Source organism: Gasterosteus aculeatus, chromosome X (assembly GCF_964276395.1).
Source record: "Gasterosteus aculeatus chromosome X, fGasAcu3.hap1.1, whole genome shotgun sequence".
Classification (NCBI taxonomy): domain Eukaryota; kingdom Metazoa; phylum Chordata; class Actinopteri; order Perciformes; family Gasterosteidae; genus Gasterosteus; species Gasterosteus aculeatus.
In genome coordinates this window covers 9,989,300-10,015,827 of record NC_135698.1, presented here as the reverse complement: position 1 = coordinate 10,015,827, position 26,528 = coordinate 9,989,300, and the positions used below count along the sequence as shown (strand labels likewise).

The 26,528-nt window shown below is 43.1% G+C and overlaps 4 protein-coding genes across 7 annotated transcripts in view; 3 read left to right on the top strand and 1 right to left on the bottom strand.

The window, feature by feature from the left end:
• Positions 1 to 3,759: 3,759 nt before the first annotated feature.
• LOC120808850 (zona pellucida sperm-binding protein 3) lies at positions 3,760 to 6,034 on the top strand. Its single transcript, XM_040162072.2, has 8 exons — positions 3,760 to 4,268; positions 4,379 to 4,497; positions 4,628 to 4,731; positions 4,818 to 4,995; positions 5,101 to 5,218; positions 5,307 to 5,389; positions 5,465 to 5,598; positions 5,703 to 6,034. Exons 1-8 carry the CDS (start codon positions 3,855 to 3,857, stop codon positions 5,765 to 5,767), a joined length of 1,215 nt encoding a protein of 404 aa, XP_040018006.2. The 5' UTR covers positions 3,760 to 3,854; the 3' UTR covers positions 5,768 to 6,034.
• A 3,474-nt stretch (positions 6,035 to 9,508) lies between these two features.
• On the top strand, positions 9,509 to 12,438 carry LOC120808849 (zona pellucida sperm-binding protein 3). The gene is made up of 8 exons (XM_040162071.2): positions 9,509 to 10,871; positions 10,979 to 11,097; positions 11,228 to 11,331; positions 11,418 to 11,595; positions 11,701 to 11,818; positions 11,907 to 11,989; positions 12,065 to 12,213; positions 12,319 to 12,438. Exons 1-8 carry the CDS (start codon positions 10,458 to 10,460, stop codon positions 12,381 to 12,383), a joined length of 1,230 nt encoding a protein of 409 aa, XP_040018005.2. The 5' UTR covers positions 9,509 to 10,457; the 3' UTR covers positions 12,384 to 12,438.
• Positions 12,439 to 12,972: 534 nt separating this feature from the next.
• The window catches only part of mapk8ip2 (mitogen-activated protein kinase 8 interacting protein 2), a 23,037-nt gene continuing 9,481 nt past the window's right edge, over positions 12,973 to 26,528 (top strand). For 2 of the 4 annotated variants that reach the window (XM_078082670.1, XM_078082668.1), the window contains exons 1-2: positions 12,973 to 13,485; positions 21,726 to 21,831. In XM_078082670.1, the coding sequence (XP_077938796.1) occupies positions 13,421 to 13,485; positions 21,726 to 21,831 (171 nt within the window). In that variant the 5' untranslated portion in view covers positions 12,973 to 13,420. The remainder of the gene's footprint in view (positions 13,486 to 21,725; positions 21,832 to 26,528) is intronic. The other 2 variants (XM_078082671.1, XM_078082669.1) reach the window with 2 other exon arrangements.
• Positions 17,336 to 20,233, bottom strand: LOC120808852 (gastricsin). The gene is made up of 9 exons (XM_040162074.2): positions 20,144 to 20,233; positions 19,893 to 20,034; positions 19,666 to 19,783; positions 19,214 to 19,332; positions 18,645 to 18,844; positions 18,421 to 18,537; positions 18,164 to 18,311; positions 17,824 to 17,922; positions 17,336 to 17,719 (listed from the first exon to the last, which is right to left on the bottom strand). Exons 1-9 carry the CDS (start codon positions 20,197 to 20,199, stop codon positions 17,555 to 17,557), a joined length of 1,164 nt encoding a protein of 387 aa, XP_040018008.2. The 5' UTR covers positions 20,200 to 20,233; the 3' UTR covers positions 17,336 to 17,554.

The window sequence follows — 26,528 nt, the reverse complement described above, 5'->3', positions numbered from 1 at the left end:
AAAGAACAAGAAACAAGAAAGGGCAATTTCATTAAATAAGCCGATTTACAGCTTGCTCTAGATAAGAGCCATCATAGCTACAATTTAAGTGCTACAATTTTGGCATTTTTAGCCAAGTAAGAGTCTGAAGAGGTTTGTCTTTAGTTTGCGGCGGAAGATGTGGAGGCTGTCATCAGAGAGCTCATTCCAACTTTTATGAGCCAGGACAGCAAAGATTTGTGATCTTGCTGAGTGTTTTGCTCTCATTGAAAGAGGAACAAGCAGTTTGGCAGATGCAGAGCGGAGTGTCGGGGTTGGGATGTAGGGTTTGACCATGTCCTGGATGTAGACTTGACCCGAACCATTCACAGCATGGTACGGGAGTACCAATGTTTTTAAGTGGACGCGGCCAGCCACTGGTAGCCAGTAAAGAGAGCGGCGGAGTGGAGTAGTGTGGGAGAATTTAGGAAAGACTTTACGAGCTGCTGCATTCTGGATGAGCTGCAGAGATCGAATGGTGGTGGCAGGGAGACCTACCACGAGAGAGTTACAATAGTTGAGGTGAGAGATGACAAGAGCTTGAGTCAGTACCTGCGCCGCCTTCTGAGTGAGAAGCGGACGTATTGTCCTGATGTTGTAGAGCGTGTATCTACAGGATCGTGCTGTTGCTGGGATGTTGGGAGTCAGGGAGAATTGGCTGTCAAGTGTCACACTGAGGTTCCTGGCAGTCAAAGGGGGCATTAACACGGTGTTGCCAAAGTTAACAGTCAGGTCCTGTGTAGGAGAATCTTTTCCTGGAAAGAGAAGTAGTTCAGTCTTGTCGGGGTTGATTTTCAGATGGTGAGCGGACATCCACTGAGAGATGTCAGTCAGACAGGCAGAGATCCCTGCCACCACCTGAGTGTCCGAGTGAGGGAAAGAGAGAGTTAGCCATGTAAGAAAATAACAGAGCCGAGAGAGCTGGTGTAGAGAGAGAAGAGGAAGGGATCCAGAACAGAACCCTGAGGAACTCCAGTAGTAAGAGGGCAAGGTTTCGACACAGGTGTTCTCCAGGTTACCTCGTAGGTGCAGCCGTCAAGGTAGGACGAGAGAAGAGAGAGCGCAGAACCTGAGACACCAAGTTCAAAAAGGCAGGAAATAAGGATCTGCTGGTTTACTTTGTCAAATGCAGCAGAAACGCTTAGAAGGATGAGGACAGAGGAGAGAGAGGCGGCTCTAGCAGTGTGGAGTTGCTCTGAGACAGCAAGGAGAGCAGTCTCTGTGGAATGGCCTGCCTTAAAGCCTGACTGGTGGGGGTCAAGGAGGTTGTTATGGTGGACATAGAAGGAGAGTTGGTTAAAGATAGCACGTTCAAGAGTTTTGGACTAAAAGTGAAGGAGAGAGACTGCTCTGTAGTTGTTTTGGGTTGAGGGTAGGTTTCTTCAGGAGTGGGTTGACTATTGCCTCCTTCAGGAAAACAGCCAGATAACAAAGAAGAGTTAATGAGATATGTGGGAAGGGAAGAAGGTTTGGAGCGATGGATTCTAGAATATGGGATTGAATGGCGTCAAGATTACGTAGTTGGATGGGCAGAAGTTAGTACGGTAAGAACTGCGTTAGGAAACAGGTACATAAAGAGCAGATCTAGCCTGAGGGCTGTAGTATCTGCGGGACAATATTCAAACAGGTACAGGCGTCAAACACATTATTAACAATTAGTGGTCAAAGGCGCCACACTCAGCCACCTACCGCAAGGTTGGCGGTTCGAACCTTGGCTGCTCCATGTCCCATGTCGAAGTGTCCCTGAGCAAGACACCTAACCCCTAATTGCTTCCCGAGCAACATATAAACATTGGGTTAAAAATGAATTGTAAGTTGCTTTAGATAAAAAGCGTCAGCTACATGACATATAATGTGTTGAAAGACTCCCTCGTCTTTGTCCTACTCTTCTTCGTAAACGCTGAATCTAATGCTTTGCCGAACCTCCAGTTAAATACAACCTCGTCAGTGGAAGTTGGCTACGGCTGCACTGACCACACCCTCGACGATAGGAATCAAAAGGTTGATTGCCCTCAGTAGAAACTCCTTAAAATGCAAAATTCAAACAAAAAACACTAGTCAGTGAATTTTCACAGTCTGCTGTTCTGACAAACTGAGAGTTTCATTGATTCAAGTTGGCTCTGCTTCAGAAGAGAAAGCAGAACAGAGTTAGATCAGGTCAAACTTAGCAAAAATAGGGGGGCACGCCAGCAGTCAATTTAATCTAATAAAGCAGAATCTACAGAACTGGCAGTCCAGTAAAAAAAAAATGTACTTAAAACAGCAGAATGAACAAATTTAGCAGACTAGCTTGCTTTAAAGAAAATATACTTATTCCGATTTCAGGTCGTCTGGATGTCCGAAGGTCCAGTAGTCGAGATGCACACTGCCTTCATGTCCACCCCTCCACTACGCTGCTTGTGTGGATGGTTTACTGCAGATTTCATGATGCTGAGCAGACTCATCTGAATGAAAGCTTGCGGGACAGAGGGGGCCATCTGTGGGGCCGCGGAGTGAGACATCTCTGTCCACGGGTGCTGCATGTCCCATGTCTTCATTTCCAAGCCCTGAGCATAGCCCCAACCCCTGTCACGACCAATGAGCCATTGGGTGATATATCCTTACACCCGACAGAGATTTCATGTTTGTCACCCAGAATTCCGTCAGTACCCCTGACTCGTATGAAGTCATCATTGCCTGCTCGTCGCTGCTTACACTTGTTGATGTAGCTTTTTTAAAATTCAAATTAAGCCGTCTTTATTTGAAAGTATACAGGGTGGAAATATCTGAGATGTAGTTTGATGAATGATTAGAGCTCCTTTTGCTACAATTTCATCTGGATGGTGTGGTGTGAATATTTTGCAAAATCGCTGGAACAATAAAACTCTTTTGCTCTGCATCTTCAACTGGTGCAGAGGCGAGATTAATCCCTAAACTTGAAATAATGCAACTTTAGGACTAGTCCGTCAATCATTTAGCATTAGATCCTTTCGCCGGAGAGACTAGTCAAGCGATTGACATAGAAAAGTGAAGGTTTTTCTAATATTGTTTTGGGAGCCTTTATTCAATGTTCCGCTCAGCGAGGCCGTGACATAAGCTCCCTCTTTAACAAACAGCGCTGAGCCTGGTCCTGACACAACAGTGAAGCAATATTGTGAAATCATTGACCAGCCAGTCATTTTTGTGTTTGTTCCTTTTTGCATATGCATACGTAAAATACTACTCCCACTGTACCTATTGTGTTTACCCGTGTATATTTGTCAAAACACTTGTATTTGTATAATTGCGTTATGACTGCTTACAGAGAAGAAATGCTCTCCCACAGATGGAACTCTCTCGCTAGTCTGGTTGCAGCTTTTCACTAAATGTACTTTGGCAAAACTATGGGTCCGACATGCCATGCCGAGGGTAAGTACACCTAACCCAGGGTCAACCTGACCTTGTTTATGACCGCTACTTTTTAAGTGGATGTAAACTATCTTTTCTCACTTTCTTTGAAAAAAAAAGGTTACATTTACGATGCTAATTTTCATTTCATCAGGTACATTATCTTAAAAATGATTTTGAAGTAGTATTTCTACACAATGTTTGTTCATTCTTTGCAAAGTGAAATTGTATGCAATAAACCAAAAAATCTCAATCCATCCGATGAAGAGTCAGAGTTGTATCACTTTCTGTCAACAGCTGCAATCGTCTCATTGGCTGAGGTTTAAACTTATCAGGTCAGGAATGGTCAACAGAAGGGGCGGGACTGTAGTCAAAGGATCTATCCTCCCTCTACTATAAAAGTGGGTGCACATTTATATCTTTCTTACAGCACCCAGTGAACTGAGGAGATCACTTGTTGTTGTGAAGCCATGGTGATGAAGTGGACTGTGTGCCTTTTGGCTCTGGCCTTGCTTGGTAGCTTCTGTGAGGCTCAAGGGATTCCAGGGGTCCGTGCGCCCAACAAACAGGTTCCTTATAATCCCCAACAGACAAAGCAGACATTTGAGAAAGCTCTCACCTGGAAATACCCTGAAGATCCGGAGCCTCTACCCAAAGACAATGTGGATTTTGAGCTGAGATCTCCTGTTGCTGCTTCATCTGTCTCTGTCGGTTGCAGAGAGAAGGTAATTTATGTGGAAGTCCAGAAGGACATGTTTGGGACAGGCCAGTTAATCAATCCCGCTGACCTGACTTTGGGAAACTGTGCTGCTGTTCGAGAAGACACTGACGCTAAAATCTTGATTTATGAGGCGCAACTGCAGGATTGTCTCAGCGCATTAACGGTAAGCATAAGGAAGATGATTCACTGTAAAATGATGTAAATGAAATTGTGAGGAATATTCATTTCAGCTGGTAAAATAGGTTGTCAATGTTTGCACTAATACGTATTTAGCGGACAGAAGATTACATCATCTACACCTTCACCATGAATTACCTTCCCCGTCCTCTGGGCTCCTCCCCTGTGGTGAGAACTAGCCAAGCTGCTGTCATTGTGGAATGCCACTACCCAAGGTATGTACGCTATCAGTTAGAGGTGTGGTAATAAAATAAAAGAATTGGATTAGCTCATTTTAATGGCAAATCCACCATATTGTGAGAATCTTTTAAATCTGCATTCTAATGAATCCATTTCATCCGCTAGGAAGCACAATGTGAGCAGCCTTGCTCTTCATCCCGCGTGGCGTCCCTTCTCTGCTGTTATAATGGCTCAGGAATTCTTGTACTTCACTCTGAGACTCATGACTGGTGAGCAAGAGAACAATGTATCTGCACAATTTAACTTTGGGAAATTTTTATTTAAAATATGTATATGTCATAATTCCACTAAACAGATGACTTCCAACATGAAAGGCCAAGCCACCAGTATTTCCTGGGAGACATCATCAATATCGAGGCTACCGTTCGGCAGTTTTTCCACGTGCCCCTCCGTGTATATGTGGAGAGCTGCTATGCTACTCCACAACTGCCCCCGGACGTCCGCCCCATTAGCTATTCCTTCATCAACGATGGGTGAGGAATCGTTTCGTTAAAGTTGTTCTGCACAGTGAGAACTATTTACTACCACCACATTTTCCCCATCTCTAACGTTGATTTGTATGTTTTCTGTGCATGCAGGTGTTTGATTGACGCTAGACTCACAGGCTCTCATTCGAGGTTCATGCCTCGCACTGTGGACAACAAGCTGCAGTTCCAGTTGGAGGCCTTCAAGTTCCAGGCTGTTGATAATGGCATAGTAAGCATGTAATCATTTTTGTTGTACATCAGTCAAGTCATTAAAAAAAGAAAATCAAATATCAATTAAAGTTCTATTTTTCCCACAGCTCTACATCACCTGCCACCTGAAAGCATCATCTGCTGCTCATGCCATCGATACTGAACATAGAGCTTGCTGCTGGAACAACGGGTGAGTCTCTATGTGTGCACGATAAAGCTTGATTGAGGGATTATTATGGTATTTACTGCTTGCATTTCTCTTTAGGTGGTATGAGGCCGGAGGAGTTTTTGACGTGTGTGGCTCCTGTGAAAGTGGATTAGGAACTCAGCCTCCTTTAAATCCAAAGGGAATACCTCAGTTTCCTGGAAGGAAGATTCGTGATGTGTCCGAAAGTGAAGGTATCCTAGTAAACACGTTCTAAAGCATTTCATCTGATACGAGTATTAGTTAGAGAATCACAGTGTTGCATAATTTGACACATGTCTTTTGTCCTAACTTCTAGTTTTTGAATGGGAAGGTGATGTCACCCTGGGTCCCATCAACATTGCAGAGAAGATGGTTGTTTGAGTCTTTGTGTATAATCCCTTCCACTTTCTTGGTCTCTGATTCCAAATGTCTTAAGTGGAAATAGCAACTGGCCTAAACGTTGTTAGCTTGTGTTGTCTTGAAACTCTAAATTACAATTATGCATAAAAGAGGGTTTGTTTGAATATGTAAGAAATGTATTCTGTCAATGATAATGTAAATTTTCTTTTTTCAAACACAGTATTTTGTTGAAAAAACAAGTGACTACAAGCTCAATCAACTTTAAATTAAAAAATGTTTAGAAAACTAGAACATGCAAGTATAATTAAACAACTTTATTTATAGTTGAAACTAAGCGGATCCTCAAATAGAGGTAACTTGTCTCTTAAAGGCAGCAGGTGAGCTTTCATTTCCAAGTACAACTGACATGAAATGTTTGACAGTGTAATAACTCAATAGTAAACCATCCCATCCCCCCCAATGTTTCATACTTGGCACTATTCCAGCCCTTAACATATAAAGAAGCAAATACTGACCAAGTCATTCCTCTGCACCTAAACCCCACCCCCTTTTTGTTACCCATGAACCATTTTCTATTGACACTTTTCAGAGACGGATGGCACAGTGTTGTGGTGGTCACCTCACAGATAGATGGTTGCGTGTCTTGCTGTGTGGAGTTTGCATGTTTTCCCCCGTGCCTGCATGTGTCCTATCTGACTGTGGCTTCCTCCCACAGTCTCTAAAGTCATGCAGGATAAGTATATTGGTGACTCTGAAATTGCCCATAGGTGTTTCAATTCAATTCAATTCATTTTATTTTGTATAGCCCATAATCGCAAATTACAAATTTGCCTCAGAGGACTTTACAGTCTGTACACATACAACATCCTCTGTCCCGAAACCCACCATCGGCACAGGAAAAACTCCCCAAAAAATGAAAAAACCCTTCCAAGAGGGAAAAAAGGGAAGAAACCTTAGGGAGAACGTCAGAGGAGGGACCCTACTCCCGGGATGGACAGACTACAATGGATGCCATGTGTACAGAATGAACAATATATAATACATGCAATTATATGACAGAAATGATTCAAGTAATTGTGAGTAGTAAGCCAGGCGCACAGCAGGACCACTGCAGGGGCAACCACCATCAGATAGAACCACCATCCACAGAAGCCTGTGGGGAGGGAGAGCACAAAGACTTTAGGAGAGGGTAATGTTGGTTTACGAGTACAGTAATGTGATTAATATCTAAAATAATAATGATGATGATGATGGCAGCAGCAGGCGTCAGCATGGCCACGGTAGGTGTCAGGACCAGGGTCCCAAACGAACCACGATCTACGGAGACCTGCTAGGGGAGAAAGCACAAAAAAAAAAACTCCCGGAAAGAAGCTGAATTAGTCATGTGCATTAATAAAACGTGAATTATGGTAGAACGAGAGCGTGAGAGAGGAGCTTGGTGTGTCCTAAGAATTCCCCTGGCATTCTAAGCCTATAGCAGCTTAACTAAGGGCTGGTCCGGGCTAACCTGAGCCAGCCCTAACTATAGGCAGAATCAAAAAGGAAAGTTTTAAGTTTTACTTTAAAAGAGTTGACCGAATCTGCCCCCCAGACTGAAAGTGGAACCTGCTTCCACAAAAGAGGAGCTTGATAACTGAAGGCTCTGGCCCCCAGCCTACTTTTTAAAACCATAGGAACAACAAGTAACCCAGCATCTATGGAGCGCAGCTGCCTTGTAGGGCAATAAGGTGTTACAAGCTCTTGAAGATACAACGGTGCCTCACCAGCAAGTGCCTTGTAGGTGAGAAGAAGTACCTTAAAATCTATTCTTGATTTAACAGGGAGCCAGTGCAGAGAAGTTAATACAGGAGTGATATGATCCCTTTTCTTAGTTCTTGTTAATACACGTGCTGCAGCATTATGAATCAACTGGAGAGGCTTAAGAGATTTACAAGAGCAGCCTGATAACAAAGAATTACAGTAGTCCAGTCTGGAAGTGACAAACGCATGAACTAATTTTTCTGCATCACTTTGAGACAGGAAGTTCCTGATTTTTGATATGCTACGTAGATGAAAATAGGCAGTCCTTGAAGTCTTCTTTATATGCGAGTTGAAGGTCATATCCTGGTCGAAGAGAACTCTCAGATTCCTGACGGTGCTGCTGGGTACCAGAGCAATTCCATCCATAAAAACTGTATCACGTGACAGCTGGCTTCAAAGGCGTTCTGGGCCTATCAGGATAACTTCCGTTTTTTCTGAGTTTAGCATCAGGAAGTTGCCGGTCATCCAAGTTTTGATGTCTCCAAGACATTCTTGAAGTCTAACTACCTGGTCCGTCTCTTCTGGCTTGATCGACAGATACAGTTGAGTATCGTCTGCATAACAATGGAAGTTTATGCGGTGTTTCCTGATAAGATCGCCCAAAGGAAGCATATAGAAGGTAAATAAAATCGGTCCAACTACAGAACCTTGTGGGACTCCGTGACCAACATTGGTGGTCTTTAAGGATTCACCGTTTACAAGCACAAACTGGGATTGATCCGATAAGTAGGATTTAAACCAGCTGAGTGCAATTCCTTTGATACCAATTAAATGTTCTAGTCTCTGCAACAGGATACAATGGTCTATGGTATCAAATGTGGCACTGAGGTCCAGCAAGACAAGAAAAGAGATAAGTCCTTGGTCCGATGCAAGTAGAAGATCATTCGTAATTTTCACCAGTGCTGTTTCTGTACTGTGATGCGCTCAAAATCCTGACTGGAAATCCTCAAACAAAGCATTGTTTTGTAGAAAGTCACAACTTTAATTAACAACCAATGTCTGCATGCAAGAGTGTCTCTCTGTGTCAGCTGTGCGATGGCCTGGCAATCAGTCCAGGGTGACACACTCCAACCCCCCCGCAGCACTCTAAGGATAAACAGTATAGGACCGACTGACTTGTGAGAGATATCAATGCAACTTTCTATCTCATCGGCAAGCGCTTTCACAGGGGCAACCGTGGTGCGTGGAGTAGAGCGCTGGGAACCTTCAGGGTTGGCGGTTCGAACCCCGGCTGCTCCGTGTCCCATGTCCCAAGTGTCCCTGACACCTAACCCCTAACTGTTTCTCTGGCGGCTTTACGGCAGCCTACTGCTCCCACTTTGTGGCATGGGTTAAATGCAGAGGACAATTTCCTGTATGTGGAATATTATACATGCAATAAAAATGTCGTCTTCTTCTTCTGAGCCCTGAGCATAGCACCAACCCCTGTCACAACCAATGAAGCATTGTGTGATATATGATTAGACCCGGGAGAGATTTCATGTTTGTCACCCAGCTTCCCGTCAGTACCCCCGACTGCTACGACGTCATTAGTGCCCTCTCGTCGCTGCTTGTAGCTTCAAACACTTGTTGATATAGCTTTTTTTTTCATTCGACTGAAGCCTTTTTTTATTTGAAAGTATACAGGGCTGAATTTAAAAGACATATCCGAGATGTAGTTTGATGAATAATTACATTGTAGGAAGGTGGAAACAAATGACGAGACGAAAGAGCCATTTGTCTGCACCGTGTCCATTTACTCTCATCCAACAACATTGAACAAACATTTACTTTCTACTACTTTTAACCTCCACCCTGGTACCAGGGTTACGCCCCTTTCCCTTAAAGGGGTTCCGTGAATTCAGTCCTCATGCAGTCCGGTACAACATCTCCTTTTGCTATATTTCATCTGGATGGTGTGGTGTGAGCAATTTGTAAAATCGTTGGAACAATAAAACTCTTTTGCTCTGCATCTTCAACTGGTGCAGAGGCGAGATTAATCCCTAAACTTGAAATAATGCCACTTCAGGACTAGTCCGTCAATCATTTAGCATTAAATCATTTCGCCAGATACTTTTTGCTTCATCGACATAGAAAAGAGAAGGTTCTTCTGATATTGTTTTGAGAGCTTTCATTCAATGTTCCGCTCAGCGAGGCCGTGACATAAGCTCCCTCTTTAACAAACAGCGCTGAGCCTGGTCCTGACACAACAGTGAAGCAATATTGTGAAATCATTTACCAGGCAGTCATTTTTGTGTTTGTTCCTTTTTGCATATGCATACGTAAAATACTACTCCCACTGTACCTATTGTGTTTACCCGTGTATATTTGTCAAAACACTTGTATTTGTATGCTTGCATTATGACTGCTTACAGAGAAGAAATGCTCTCCCACAGATGGAACTCTCTCGCTAGTCTGGTTGCAGCTTTTCACTAAATGTACTTTGGCAAAAATATGGGTTTGACATGCCATGCCGAGGGTAAGTACACCTAACCCAGGGTCAGCCTGACCTTGTTTATGACCGCTACTTTTTAAGTGGATGTACACTATCTTTTCTCACTTTCTTTAAAAAAATGATTACATTTACGATGCTAATTTATATTTCATTAGGTACATTATCTTCAAAATGATTTTTCTGTTTTTCTAGTATTTCTACACAATGTTTGTTCATTCTTTGCTAAGTGGAATTGTATGCAATAAACAAAAAAATCTCAATCCATCTGATGAATAGTCAGAGTTGTATCACTTTCTGTCAACAGCTGCAATCGTCTCATTGGCTGAGGTGTAAACTTATCAGGTCAGGAATGGTCAACAGAAGGGGCGGGACTGTAGTCAAAGGATCTATCCTCCCTCTACTATAAAAGTGGGTGCACATTTATATCTTTCTTACAGCACCCAGTGAACTGAGGAGATCACTTGTTGTTGTGAAGCCATGGTGATGAAGTGGACTGTGTGCCTTGTGGCTCTGGCCTTGCTTGGTAGCTTCTGTGAGGCTCAATGGATTCCAGGGGTCCCTACGCCCAACAAACAGGTTCCTTATAATCCCCAACAGACAAAGCAGACATTTGAGAAAGCTCTCACCTGGAAATACCCTGAAGATCCGGAGCCTCTACCCAAAGACAATGTGGATTTTGAGCTGAGATCTCCTGTTGCTGCTTCATCTGTCTCTGTCGATTGCCGAGAGAAGATCGTTCATGTGGAAGTCCAGAAGGACATGTTTGGGACAGGCCAGTTAATCAATCCCACTGACCTGACGCTGGGAAACTGTGCTGCTGTTGGAGAAGACACTAATGCTCAAGTCTTGATTTATGAGGCGCAACTGCAGGATTGTCTCAGCGCATTAACGGTAAGCATAAGGAAGATGATTCACTGTAAAATGATGTAAATGAAATTGTGAGGAATATTCATTTCAGCTGGTAAAATATATCAATGTTTGCACTTATACGTATTTAGCGGACAGAAGATTACATCATCTACACCTTCACCATGAATTACCTTCCCCGTCCTCTGGGCCCCTCCCCTGTGGTGAGAACCAGCCAAGCTGCTGTCATTGCGGAATGCCACTACCCAAGGTATGTACGCTATCAGTTAGAGGTGTGGTAATAAAATAAAAGAATTGGATTAGCTCATTTTAATGGCAAATCCACCATATTGTGAGAATCTTTTAAATCTGCATTCTAATGAATCCATTTCATCCGTTAGGAAGCACAATGTGAGCAGCCTTGCTCTTCATCCCGCGTGGCGTCCCTTCTCTGCTGTTATAATGGCTCAGGAATTCTTGTACTTCACTCTGAGACTCATGACTGGTGAGCAAGAGAACAATGTATCTGCACAATTTAACTTTGGGAAATTTTTATTTAAAATATGTATATGTCATAATTCCACTAAACAGATGACTTCCAACATGAAAGGCCAAGCCACCAGTATTTCCTGGGAGACATCATCAATATCGAGGCTACCGTTCGGCAGTTCTTCCACGTGCCCCTCCGTGTATATGTGGAGAGCTGCTATGCTTTTCCACAACTGCCCCCGGACGTCCGCCCCATTAGCTATTCCTTCATTAACGATGGGTGAGGAATCGTTTAGTTAAAGTTGTTCTGCACAGTGAGAACTATTTACTACCACCACATTTTCCCCATCTCTAACGTTGATTTGTATGGTTTTTGTGCATGCAGGTGTTTGATTGACGCTAGACTCACAGGCTCTCATTCGAGGTTCATGCCTCGCACTGTGGACAACAAGCTGCAGTTCCAGTTGGAGGCCTTCAAGTTCCAGGCTGTTGATAATGGCATAGTAAGCATGTAATCATTTTTGTTGTACATCGGTCAAGTCATTAAAAAAAGAAAATCAAATATCAATTAAAGTTCTATTTTTCCTACAGCTGCACATCACCTGCCACCTGAAAGCATCATCTGCTGCTCATGCCATCGATACTGAACATAGAGCTTGCTGCTGGAACAACGGGTGAGTCTCTATGTGTGCACGATAAAGCTTGATTGAGGGATTATTATGGTATTTACTGCTTGCATCTCTCTTTAGGTGGTATGAGGCCGGAGGAGTTTTTGACGTGTGTGGCTCCTGTGAAAGTGGATTAGGAGCTGTGCCGCCTCCGCCTCCACCTCCTTCAGATCCAAAGGGAGGAGCTGGTAGACCTGGAAGGAAGATTCGTGATGTGTCCGAAAGTGAAGGTATCCTAGTAAAAAACGTTCTAAAGCATTTCATCTGATACGAGTATTAGTTAGAGAATCATAGTGCTGCATAATTTGACACATGTCTTTTGTCCTAACTTCTAGTTTTTGAATGGGAAGGTGATGTCACCCTGGGTCCCATCAACATTGCAGAGAAGATGGTTGTTTGAGTCAATTCCCTGTGACAGCTATGGCCATCAAAATAAACAGTCTCGTTGGTCCATATTCACTTGCTATTCACTTGCTTCTTGTTAATAGTTCAGTTTAAACAAGGACATTTACTTAAATAAATGTAATAAACTTATCAAAAATAAAATAAATGTTGGTAAATGGCCTGGTAAATCACCAAAGTCCAAGCACACTATAAATATACTTCTGAGCTTTTCAGTCATTAAACATCTGGCGCCCCCGTGTGGAAAATATGGTACCCTGCAGTTTAGCAAAATACAGTACCCTTCAGCACCACAGGCGGTGAACAGCTCCACACTGGAACATCTGCAAAATGACAACATATATACAGTATAACACAGTACAATATGACGGCCCACAATGTCTGGGGTGTGATTCAATAATCGATTACTCACTTCGATTAAGTGGCAAATGGAAGGAAAATAAACGGTAATGGCAAATTGAATGGCCAAAATGAATGATAATTGAAGGCCGGGAATATATATTACAGCACTGTCTTGCCGCTTGTCCTGCCTGTATCCGCTCAGGACAGCCCTGCTCACTCGCTAAAGACACTGACGTTATAACGTCACTGCACCCCGCCCCCCGACGCCCCCCGCTCCCTCCTCTGGCTCCGCACTGCCGCCGCGTATCCGTCGTGTGCCACAGGCGGACATTCGACGAGGGAAAAGGACGACCGCGGTCTTGCTCTGCGCTCTACTTTCTGGCAGGAGCAGGAGGAACTGGGTTGTATTTCAGTTTCAGCGGTCTTGTGCAAAATCTCTGAAGATCCCTTTTGTTTGCCTTCACCCCCCCCCCCCCCCCCTTGTGTGGATGGTTAGCTGCGGAATTGATGGTGCTGAGCAGACTCATCTGAATGAAAGCTCGCGGCCAGTGGGGGGCATCTGTGGGGCCGCGGAGAGAGACATCTCTGTCCACACGGCTGCGTCTGTCCTCTGTCCTCCGCCCATGTGCTGGTGAGTGGACCGCACGCCTCCCGTGATTCTCTGCAGTCCCTCTGAGTCATTTGTGGAAGAAGATGGCGGACAGGGCTGAGATGTTTTCCCTATCCACCTTCCATTCCCTCTCTCCTCCTGGTTGCAGGTAAGAGCCTACATGTAGCGAGAAGGCGGGGGCGGGGGGGAGGGTGCACATGGTTGACGACTAGAGGAAATGACTGCTAGATGTTTTTGATAGATGTTGTGACCTGCCAGGCCTTCAATAGGTGCTGGTGGCTCTGGAGCTGTCACGTCGGGCAGCCGCCCTGCGCATTCTCTGTGCGTGAGGCCCACGCCCTGCTGGGTGCATGCAGGCAGCTGCATGTTTGCTGAACAGTCATTTGCGGAAGTCCTATTGATAATGTTTCACACACTAGCGCAGACTTAGTGACAGTTAGCATTTTCCTCCAAGGTTGTTTATTTGTTTTGCTGCAATGTTCCGATCTGCTTTGCCCTGAGGGGTGTTTTTTTATAGAAAGAGAAAGTCCTCTTATTTCTATTTGATTTCCTGTGCAATAATGGCCTGGTGCTGTGGATACATGGCCTCCCTCAACCATAACAGAGCCAATCTCTCAGGCTGTAATGCCACATTTCATTGTCTGCCTCCACATGTCCGATATCTTGACGGAACGCAATCACATTAGCAAGCCAGGCCCCAGTGGATTTTACATACTCACAAAATGCACTCGTGTGGGGGATCTAGTTACACACTGTAAGCTTCCTCTCATCGCCAGATAATATCAGATCAATAGACCTGATATTTTGCATGACTACCAACGACCTTAGTACAGAGCACAGGGGCAAGCTTTGGTCGTTACATCATTTGCAAAGAACTGTAGCAAGCTGTTTTATTAATCAAATAATAATAAATAATGGAGAACTCTTTCTTTTCTCAAGGTCTTGCTTTCATTAACTCAACGACTTAAACAGTGATCAGTTGTGTCTCTGTTGTCTCAATTACTTTTGTGTGCATTTGATAGTACACACATTATTTGTGTTCGTTTTGTGACAGCTTTGCATCATCAATTTTACCAATGATGCTAGTCAATTAAATATTAAATTAGATTGTAGAATTCTTTTCTACATGGAAAGTGCATTGTTTATTATATATAATTGTTCTGTGTGTGCGTGTGTTCCTCCCTTGTGTCAATGTTTTTTTGTGTGTGACTGATTCATGGATGAAACCACCAGCGGTGTAATGGTGTGGAACAGTAATCTGCCTTACATAACCCCAACATTGTTTCCAATGGGCGACATAATCCGAGCGGGAGCCCGCCTTTCTCTCCTGAGCTCCAGAAATGTATCACAGACATTTCTCCTGCGCTGAGGGATCCTTCTTTTCACTGTAAACACAAACCTCAAAAGACACACATCACCTTTATAGCAAAATGGTGCGCTTTATAATTAATGTAACCTTTTACTTTTTTTAGTTAGAGAATATCATATTGTCTCTAATATGAACTTATTTGTACTGGTCCAAGTGTGCTGAATGATGAATCCCAGCGGCTCATAGATTGGAGCCATGTGGTTGTTTATCAGAGTAGGTAAACTATTGCTTTGTGCAAAACACCGTCTCTTAAAGCGTCTTTGGGTACCAAAGCGCTATAACGGCGAAAGTATTGTTATTATTATTATTATTATTATCCACTAACTGGAGAGATTACATTACATCCCTTTACATTAGAGAGATGCCACCAAAACAAGGCTGTGAGAAGTAGAGGAACGTTAGAAGTAAGGAACTTGTTATTATTTATTAAGCTTTTCAAACTTAACACTTAAATTACGTGTCATTTCATCATAACACTTCGTACATCCTCTCAAATGTAGGTGATTTCTAATTTTCCTAGTCTCCTACGACAATACAAATAATGTATTTAAGTTGGCAACAGAATAAACAAAAAATTTGAACCCATAGTCTTGGGCTGTAGAAAACCGTGAGAGACATTTTTCACTTCTTTCTGAATAGCTGATGAATAATTAAATCAATCATTGAAACCATCACATTGTAGACCTCGATTCAACAACGAAGCAATTTGATAACGTATATACACATTTCATATGCTTGTGCCTATTCCGTCATAGTACGTCAATAATTTCACCGTGGGGTAAGAAGCTTAAATCCAATACGGATCCATTTTAGCAAGTGTTCCATTTCCGTCTCCCTCCTGCTGCATTTCTGTCTTTCTATCTTCTGTCTTTGCATTTGTGTATTTCCTCTCTTTCTCTCTCGGTCTCACACACTCTGTGGACAACCAACCCTTTCTTGCATGTCGATAACTGCAGCGGTTCTTGCTATAGAATTGTTTTTCTATTTCTACTTCAATTTTACGCCGTCCATGAGATTTGTCCCCATCAATGTTCACGTTGGTTCACGTTGGACGGCCTTTTAAATTAAAATACAACCAAATCAACTTGAAATAAACAGCTCTGAGTGAACCGATGATCATCTCAACCTTTGGTTCGAAGACGACACGATATGCAGCTTTTGATCTGACAACAGAGAGTGCTCCGTTAGGTTGAACGTATGAGTCATGTGTCTGCGTGAGGGTGTGTCTCACTGACAACTGATAGTGGGCAAAAAGCCTGGGAAATTGATTTTGTTATTGAGTCTGTAGCAGTAACACATCAGATGTCCTTTGCTTTAGGAGATGATGATGGTGTCACCCGGAAGCAGACGCTAATGGTTGAAAGGCAGCTTAATTACAGAGGACCGTTTCTTTATGAATTCTTCTCATGTTGTTATACATATATATATATATATATATATATATATATACACAATATATAATATATATATATATTGTGTATATACATATATATACACAAATATATACACAAATTCCACTAGGGGCAACTAATGATGATTTTCTTATTTTGATAATTGGTCAATAAAAAAGAAAAGAAAAATGTCCATCTGCAACTTTTGTGCGTGTGTCCAAAACCTATACCGACGCAAAAGTTCCGGCCTATGACAAAGCAGCAAATTCTCACATTTCAAAATCTCTACCAATCTAATGTTTGCCTCTGTTGCCTGAAAAACTTCTTAAATGATGAATGTATTCCAGAGATGAGAGAGTGTGTTGAATAGATGCTGGTAATGAAATATGGCACACAGCAAAACTCTGAGAGATTTATAGAAGCAGAGATGACAGTGTTCAGGCTTGACTATTCATGGTCTGGTCGTGACAGGGACGGCTGAGAGTAACTGTTTGTGCGAATGTGGGCTCGATAGATCGTTTGAGCCTGAGGATGGCAGTGGGGAAATGAAAAGAAGGAGCGTACCTGCAGACCCTCACAGTGGAGGATGAGCTTTTTTCTTTCTGCTAAGCCTCAGTTTCACATCTTAATTATTGAGAATGTTCACAAGCAGCGGTGTCGTGCATGCAAAGGATGTGACAGTGTGCTGTCGGATGAGCAGTGAGTTGTGCACAACATGGTGGGACAGGAACTGCACACTGACTTTGATGCTGTCTAAACACTTTGCAGAAAGACCGACAGGAAGTGTCGACATTGCAGTGGTGGCTGCATCTCACTGAGTGATATTCTGAGATCCAAATTATGCTGAATGTTTGAGAAAGGGACACAAACCATCTCAGAGATAATAACTGGTTCGCATGCGCATGCATATGAGGTGTCAAAATTCAAATGAATTTTGTTGTCTTTCCCATACTTAACCAAAATACAACCATAGCGGAATTTCTCAATGAAAATTAGAATTATTATTCCATATTTCAAATTATTTGTCAATCAGAATATCAGTCCAACCATTAGTTGTATGACATAATGAGTCCTAGGATTGTAGGACATTTAAAAAGACATTTAAGAAGAATTGTTTTGGGACCCAAACAGACACACTTAATAATAAAGGGCCCGAAACCCCTTTTTTCTCCCTCTAATCAGGTAAAGTGCTGAAAAGATGATGATTGCTCATTTAGAAAGACGAAATCTCTGAAATATTTGCGTTAAAAGCTTTTATTCTGCTTGAGTGTGATGCAATTTAAATATACAAATCCAACACCTTTTAATTTGAGGATGGACAATAAAAGACATTTAGACCAATATTGCTTATAAATTTATACCAGAAAATATGTTTAAGATCATCATTAGGCAGTGTTTAAAGGGGACTAAATCATTATTTTCTGATAAGGTCAACAGTCTGGTTACGCTGAGGACCCTTAGACAGCTGCAGCAAAGCCCAGGCGGTTGTTGCTGCGGTCGTAGACGGAGTAGTACTCTCTAAGGAACACATCTCCCATGATCCACAGGGGCTGGCCATCTTGAGAGGGAAGGTAGGTGGGGGAGATGTCCACTGAGCAGTACTGGTATCCGTTCTGGTTGGTCTAGACATGGAGAACAGAGTTTAAAACGTCCACACAGGCCGACAAAAATCTGGCATACACACACACACACACCTGCTCATTTATGCATGCATGTAGTGACTTACCTGAGTGATGTAAGCAGAGGGAGGCAGAGGCAAAGACACACCGCTGATAACAAAGCTGAAGGTTGGCAGGTTGTTGATCTGGCTGCAGTCCACCATGTACTGGAGATCAGGACAAAAAAGAGACACTGTTTGATGGCAACAGAAAGTCAGACCAAAACAAGAAGGCCCAATTTGTACAAATCTTCATAACATTCCCGCTTCTCTTTTCATGGTCAGATTTTCTTTGCGCCCGTGAACTGCACCGCTCATGATGACTTTTTGAATGTAAAGAGAACTGTATCTTCATGGGGAATAATAACATCAGAGTAAGTGTGTGTGTCCGTCGTTCCATTGGTCGTACCTGTCCATACTGGTTCTGTTGAGCTCCGATGGCTTGCATAATGGAACCCAGAAACTGACTTGGGGCGGTGAGCGCTGAGGTTCCCGTGTCCACAATGGACTGGCAGCCCTGAGAGCACCAGCCGGTCTCTTGACCATTGATCTGGAATCTGCAATTTACCAAATATGGAAAGAGTTTTAGTTTCTTCTTGCACTCTCAATCAGTGATCTCAATCAAAGATCACTAGACATGTTGATGAACTGTTGACAAGCACTGACCCGTTAACGCCAATCTGCCAGTAGGTCTGAGAGGTCACAGGGGTCCAGTAGATCTGACCCTGGTACAAGCTGTTGTCCACTCCTCCGAAAGACAGCACACTGCCCTGCTGTCCTCCCCTACACCAGACCACAAGCCAAAATGTATCGACTACAGTAACATCTGAGGCTGTGTATCCATAGGGAATATTTTACGGCTCTCAAAAGAAGCACTGTGGCACTTGTACCTGGAAAGGTAGAAAGCGAACATGTCGGCACTCAGCAGGTTTTGACTGATCATGTTGTCCATGACGGGGGTCTCTCCTCCGGCCGATATGCTCGGGTAGGACAGGCCGAGGATGCCGTCGAACTTTGCCACCACAAAGTTCTGACCAGGCTCGTTTGTGCTCAGACCAATCTCCTGGTTATTGATCACAATGCCGCCAACCTAAGGGTCCAAAACCAAATAATACGATATGTGAGTAAGATACTAGTTCGTAGACTGTCGTCATATGTAGTCAAGCCTCAGCCTGTGTGACTGTAGATTGCATTACATAAGTGAGACCTCTGTTGATGATATACATCATTAGTATTATTCTTCTTGTTCAGTGGTATTGACAGATATTAATGGGAATTTCCTTGTGTTTCAACCCATAATACCTACATAAAAAGCTGCTGCACAGATTGTTATAGATAAAGTTAAACTGTGAGACATCACTGACAGAGGTGCTATTGATCTGTCTTAGTTTTGTAAGACTAGTCCAGTCCAGTATTCTGTTAGTATTGTGATGTACTTTGTTTGGCCTGTTGGACTCACATTGACGGTGTCGTATCCAAAGGTCCCATAGAGGCTTCCAGCTCCATAGGGCAGGTAGAAGGTCTGTCCCTTGCCAGAGTAGGTAGAGGACTGCTGGGGGTTGAACTTTGTGTGTGTGTCTGTGAATCGCATTGATCGGGATTATCTCTGGAGCCATTTCCCCCCACATACCCTCATGCCTTGCAGAGTCGTTTGACTTTTATAGAAATCATGTGCTGAATCTTTACAGATGCAGTTGCTGGGACCAACAAAGACCAACAAATGCTTACTGGCATGCCTGTAATTACACTACAACTATTAAGTGCCATGTCTGTACAACATCTAAGCTCTTGGAAATAGGACGACAAGTTCAGCTCGCTTGGTCCTCAGGAGGAGTTCATCACATGCAAATGTTTTGAAGAGTGTGACAAGTGAGGGAGTTTGCAGTGAAAAGCCTGTTAGTTTGTACTCACTGCAGGCCTGGGTGTTGCAGTAGACAGAGTCCACCCACAGGTTGGCAGAGCCAGTGTCAAACAACACTTGGAAGGACTGGGGAGGTGTTCCAATACTGATGGCGCCGTAGTAGGTGGTCTGAGGAGCACATCGGTGTGAGGTAAAGAAAGTACCAAATAAAACAAAGTAAAAACCCATCAGTTAATGGTTTGAAAGGTATGTAAAAGTTAAACGTAGGATTTCTTACATCGGCGTAGTTATTGATGTACATGCTGGCAGAGCCAGCAAACTCATCAGCCTGGTACTTGAGAGCTGGATCCTGGTAAGGCAGCACAATCCCTTTGTCCCTCAGGGCCTCACGCATGGACTTGAACTTCTGCAGAGGGATCCTGAAGAAGGAGAAAGCATATATATATATATATATATATATATATATATATATATATATATCTTAAACCAAGCACATAATTGAAAATCAAAGAGGTGGAGTTTCCTTACTTGACGATTCCCTCTGCGAGCACCACACAGACCAAAACAGCTACAAGACACTTCATGATGCCTCCTGTACACAACGCACTGCTGGATGGATACAACTCTGCTTGGATCCGAGTAGGCTTTATATACACACGTTTAGACCCATATCAGCCAGAGCCTTATCAAGACGTCTGTCATATCAGTTAAGACAGGGTGACCCTTAGCGCCTTTCGCCTTTCTCAAGCTACACGCTTGATTTGAACATCTAATCGCAGCCAAAAACCTCGTAACCAAACATGTTGCAGAACAAGGACATAGATGTTATTCATTTGAGTAACTCTTCAGAATAATCTGATGGCCACATTGAATAACTCATTTAAGTACTTATTAGGTACTAATTATTATTTAATGCACCATGCACAAAAAACAATAAGCTATGTAGAAATCAGAGCTAAATGAAATGATACATTTAGAAGTATGATAAATCCATCGATGCTTAGTACTAAACTACGGCTGTAAATTCGGAATATGATGTAATTTCTTTTCTTTTTTTCTTTTTTTTCTATTGAAAAAGTGAACTGCAAGGTCAAGCTTTAATATTAGTGTTTAACTGTTCCGCAAAGGAACAAGACTTTGGTATCAGTGGCAGCTTAACCACACAATTTTATCAAAACCTTCGTGCCATTCAGCTTATCTTTATCTTTTAATAGTGTTTAACTTTAGATAGCTTTTTTTCCTACAATACTTTAAGGACATGCAACTTATATAACACTTGTTTGCGTACATTTTATTATTTGTGCTTTGACTGAATTATAGTAAATCGCTTTTTATTTTCTCTCTCAGTTGGACGTTTTGCTCATTAAAGCAGACCAGTAGCCTGGGGGCCGTTTGATTACAGTGGCTTTTTCGTGACCCCCTTTTGTTATACTTTTAGATGCATCAGCACGTCCTCATTTTCTTCATGGCACCAATGACATTGTGCAGACAGAAGCCCAGATGACTGTGTGATGTAAACTTGCATCTATACCTAAAGCGCGCTGTCGGTATCTTTGAAGCAAAGCTGCAATGCGGCATTTCTTTGAACACAAACTGCTGTAGAACCGAGCTCCTGCTGAAACTAATGGAGCGGAGATGAGATCGAGCCTAATAAAGAAAACTTGCAATGCGGCAGCAACAGGGAAACATATACAATTCCCTGTTGCACTAGCCCTCTGCCAAAAGTTAAGCAACTCCGGTCCACAAGGCATCTGCCAAAAATTCACTGACAACTCTTTTTACACCATTCACATGTTGTATCATTGAGCTTTATTTGTAATGTTGCCATTTTATTAACAATTTCAATTGTGTTGCGGTTGCTGCACCACTGACATCTTGTCAGTGTGGATTGTTATGAGGGAAGAGAAGACAGAGGACGTGGCTGTGTGGCTGCCTCTGTCCGGTACATGTAGACAGTGGCGGCCCCTCAGTTGCAGCACGTCTCAGTGTGTGGGCATAAACTCGACGAGACGTTTTCCTCTGGAGAGTTCACCGGTGGGACAGACGTGTTTCCTGTGTCAGTGTTCTTCCTCACAGCACGTAGTCAACGTGCTGTCTCGTGTGTTTCCAGGCCGGCCCACGACATCAGCCTGGAGGAGTTTGATGATGAAGATCTCTCTGAAATCACAGACGACTGCGGGATTGGACTCAACTATGACTCTGATCCATATGAGAAGGTGAGCCCCTCCTTTGTTGTTATGTGGTTTCTTATATTGAAATTTGGACGTTCCCTGCATGTTTTGTGAGAATGTAAATGGACATTAGTACAGTGCATGTTGTTTTACTGTTTACTAAGTGCAAATATTGTAGCACTATATTTGTATGACTTCTAAACCTTTGGAAAGACGGGTGCCTTCCTGTCTTGCTTTTCTAAGCCTGCTTTGGGTAAAAGTTCATTAATACATCATCTGCAGGTAATACAGGCAGGAAGTGGTGGTTTTTAGTTAGTTGAAGTTTTAGAAGTTTATCCTCAGCTTCCAAAAATGTTCATATTAAACTGTGCCAAAATAAAGACACATCTTAAGTTAAAAAATGTTCCACACATTTGGTTCCCACAGCCATTACAGAATAAACGAGTGTTTTATATAATCTCAGGCTTTTAATCTAGAGCTCTGGCTTCAAAATCATCATCATCGTAGTTTTTACTATTTTACACCATTCTCTGTGGTGAATAAAATGTGCTATTTCCACTAGGGGCAAATTATACAACTAAAATAATGCATAGGTGTTGAAATGAGTCATTTCAGTAAGCCACTCGGCTGAGTGCAGGAGAAGATCCTGTTCCTTACTCGCCTTTACAAAGAATTACAATACAACTCAACATCCCTTAGCTTCCTGGTCTCCCTCTTTGTGTCTGTGTGTGATTTTGCCCTCACCCATGCATCATTACTTGTGTCAGTTGCACCTGTGCCCCAAATGTGAACTACCAGCCACACTAACACACACCGCCACCCGAGGTCAACCTGAGATTGGCTCCAAATTTAAACACATCATACACAGACATAACCAATGGCTCCTACGGGTGTTGATATGGATGTCAGAAAGTATGTGCGTGTGGAAATAATTGTCTGTTGGTGTATGTGTGTTTGTGACAAGCTGTATAAACATAACATTGTACTGCAAGTCACAATTCTTCATACACATCGCTTCACCCACCCACTAGAGCCCTGCCTTCTAAATGACAGTTTTTACCATCTGGATCTATTCTATTCTATTCTATTCATCTGGATAAGTTTTCCCTTTGGGTCACATACATGCTATTTTCCCTGGTAATGGAAGGCCTTTTTAAAGGATTAGGACCATCTCAAAACCCGCCACTCACTTGGTTAGAATTCTAAGAATGAATACGTTTTACGCTGTTATGATTACGGCGCGGTGGAAATTACATTGATCTGTAGCATATTTATAACCAATCCACTAACGGAATCTTTTCTTATCAGAGACAAAATGAGAAACGTGCATGACTTGGAGTGACGCATTCTCCATGTACTCGGTATCTGATCTGAGCAAATGGGAAACATTCACGGAACTCCTCAGTAGATCATTTAAATATTGATTATTATAGTATTTCCGAGCATCGTCTGCAAGGGACTGTGTTATGAAGTATAAGCAAATAGTTGAGTCATTAGCCGTCATCATCCCGAAAACCTTAATTATACAATTTATCAGATGCATTATCTCATACTACTCTCTGCCCACCTCCCTGCTGCCCGGATGTAAATGTTTAATGGTGGTGGCTTGGAGCCACAGCTGCAGCAGAGGGTGTGTGACCCAGTGCAGTTTGCTGCTATGCAGAGACAACCTCTCTCCCCCCTCCCTCCCCTTTCCCTCCCCCCTCCCTCCCGTGTGTCCTCCTTTCCCTTCCTGCTATGCAGAATGTTGCTCAGAGACAGAGCTCAGGTTCCCTCCCCTCTTGTTCTCTTGCACCTCTCCTCTCCTCTCCCTTTCCCCCGTAAAGCTCTCTCTCTCTCTCTCTCTCTCTCTCTCTCTCTCTCTCTCTCTCTCTCTCTCTCTCTCTCTCTCTCTCTCTCTCTCTCTGTGTGTGTGTCGCTGTGCCGGTGACTGGAAACGGATTTAGCTCAGGGATGGTGAGGTTTAAGCTCTGTGCTAGATATTTTGCTTCCCTCACTTTAATCCACCAACAAAACACATTATGGATAGTGAGGAAAACCCTTCGGTGAGCTGTGTTTGCGCAACACGTAAGGAGACCTCAGGAGAAAGCGAGACCGTAAAGGGTGGATTTATATTTCTTGTGGCAAAGCGGCCATATCGTGGTAAAACATGCCTCAGCGGCCTCCGTCTAATCCTGTGTCCTTCCCTTCTTCGCTACGTTGTTCCCTTATCCACACAAACAAATCAGACACTCGTCAGCAGAGGCTCTGACTGCTCTCTTCACAAACCAGAGACAGTGTCCGTCCTGGTTACGTTACATTGTCCAGAGGGAGTAATTTTGCTGACATGGGACGTACGGGACACACCCAGTTGACCTCTGAGAGTGCACAACAGACAAACAAAGGCAAAAACAGAGAATTTTGCCTGAGTATTTCACATGGTATTGGATTTTGCCTGCAGGAGGGTGGGTGACACTCGTGTCAGCTCGTCAGCAGCAGCGGTCCCTCCCTTGTGTGCCGCACTCTGCTGATGAGGAGAGAGGCTTCTGGTTATCGTGTCGGTATGATTCAGCCATACTGGGCAGGATGTCTTTGATGTTTAGGAAGAGCAGCCAAACTCAACAGTGGGATTATTCTCTGGCCCCAATCCCCAGCTCTGATTAATTCCAATTGGTTATGGGGTTCACTAATCTGTGATAGGAGCAAATACACACGATCAAAACCCAATAAACTCACACACACACATGCGCACGCGATGCCATGAGATATAGTTTACCCTACCATCCGGGGTGAAATGCAGGAAATCAAAAGGGGGTTGTTTTTAATGTCTGATCTGACACGCATGGACCAAACCGTTGCATTTCTGGCTTTAGGGGATTAGGTTTTACAATGTGTTTTCAACCGTGTGATTTTTGATTTTTAATTATTTTAAACCGAGCATATCAACATCAACGAGCGACCACAGCGGAGGGAGACCATCCCTTTTTTTGTTTCTGAATCTCTCCCCTGGGTCCCAGATGAACACACCCTGCTGCTTTCTGCCACATGCTGCCCCTTATTGTTCACTTCCTGTCTCTCCTACATCCATCTCTGTCTCTCTAGAGCCCTTATTGAACACCATGAGTTCATGCATTATTCACTATGTGACGGAGCAGTGGTGTCTGTGTCTCAGCTGTGGTGCTGGTTTAAAACATGGAAATTGAAAGATACACTGATAGATGGAGGTCATCACTCACTAGGTGGTCTTCACTAATTGGAAGCTAATGAACATCTGTCATGCGCGCCTGCAAAAAAAAACTGACCGAGACGACGAGCCATGTTTGGCGAATGGGCTTTACGTGGGCGCATCTGCACCCACGCACAAAAAAGAATCGGATCAGGATGTGAGCCTAATAAACAATGAGTGCAGATGTAGTAAATATTACTTTGGCTTTATTTTTGCATTATTAATAAATCCAAGACTAATAGCTTGGCGTATTTGCCCATAGACAGCTCCAGTAATCGCTCAGCATGGGCCTCCCGTTCGATCACACAGTAATAGACCAGTTTATTCTAAGCCCACACAGAGATTTACGAGGCCCTTGCATCCCGTTCATTTGCAAAGCACGAGTTCAGATTGTTTCTCTCATCTGTCCAGTTTTTCTCAGTCGGACCCGAAGCCTCTCCTCCCCCCCAGTGCAGAGGAGCTGTCACTATGTGCAGCAGCAGAAGCACTGGCTAGTATTGAATTTCCCATCAGCCTTTTGTCTGCTAAATAGAGATCAAGAAGCTGCTCTGCTTTTGTCTTTCAACAATATCTCTTTTCCAACTGATCAGCAGCAGACACCTCCCTATTGAGTTACTGTTGTGGAGCAGAAATGGGTGGATAAAAGTTAGTCATGAGCAAAAAATTAAGTGCGTTTCTGGCTGTGTAGCAGTACCGTTTGTATGCATTTGGGCGTGTCTGTCTATGAAAAAACAAAAAAGTACAATTTTAACTCAGGAAAAAAGAATCAGGGATTGATTGGGCAAAGACACAAAGAAAAAGGACCTTTCACAGAAGAAACCCCCTTGACATGGGACAAAGAAGAACTGGCACAGAGACGGGAACACATGGGTTGAATACACTGGGGAGTTGTGGCTCCATCACTCACAGGTGGATCAGATCCGGGGCGGGGAAGACCATCACAAAGGCAGGAAATAAAGACTGAAAAGAGGGGAGATGTATGAAAAGAAAACAACAAACTTAAGGTGCAATACTGGAATTGACACATACACAATACCTTTACAAACGTTTCTTCATATCCTGTGAGCTAAAAGACAGCAACATTGTTCTGGTAATTAGATATCGCTCTGCATATTCATGTGAACCCTCTCGGTATTTGAGTGTATACCCACTGTATTTGTGGATGCAGCGGGCGTCAGCAGTATTGTATTGGATGTGCGAGAGAGAGAGAGAGAGAGAGAGAGAGAGAGAGAGAGAGAGAGAGAGAGAGAGAGAGAGAGAGCTTTGCTTCCTCCATTAAAGGGAGGCAGAGAAACTGCTGCGCTGTTCCGACTGCAAAGCCAATCAATCAATCAATCAATGTGTTTTCATTAACAAAGTCAAATGATCAGATACAATGTTAGAAATGTTTATTGTAGTGTCCATGGAAACGATGATTTAGCAGCTTTAATACATCTAAGTTCATGTCATTTAAGAGTTTTAACATATTTGATGACCATAGGGATAACATGATGAATCATAGTTATTTTGGCCACTATAATCATTTTTTTCATATCCC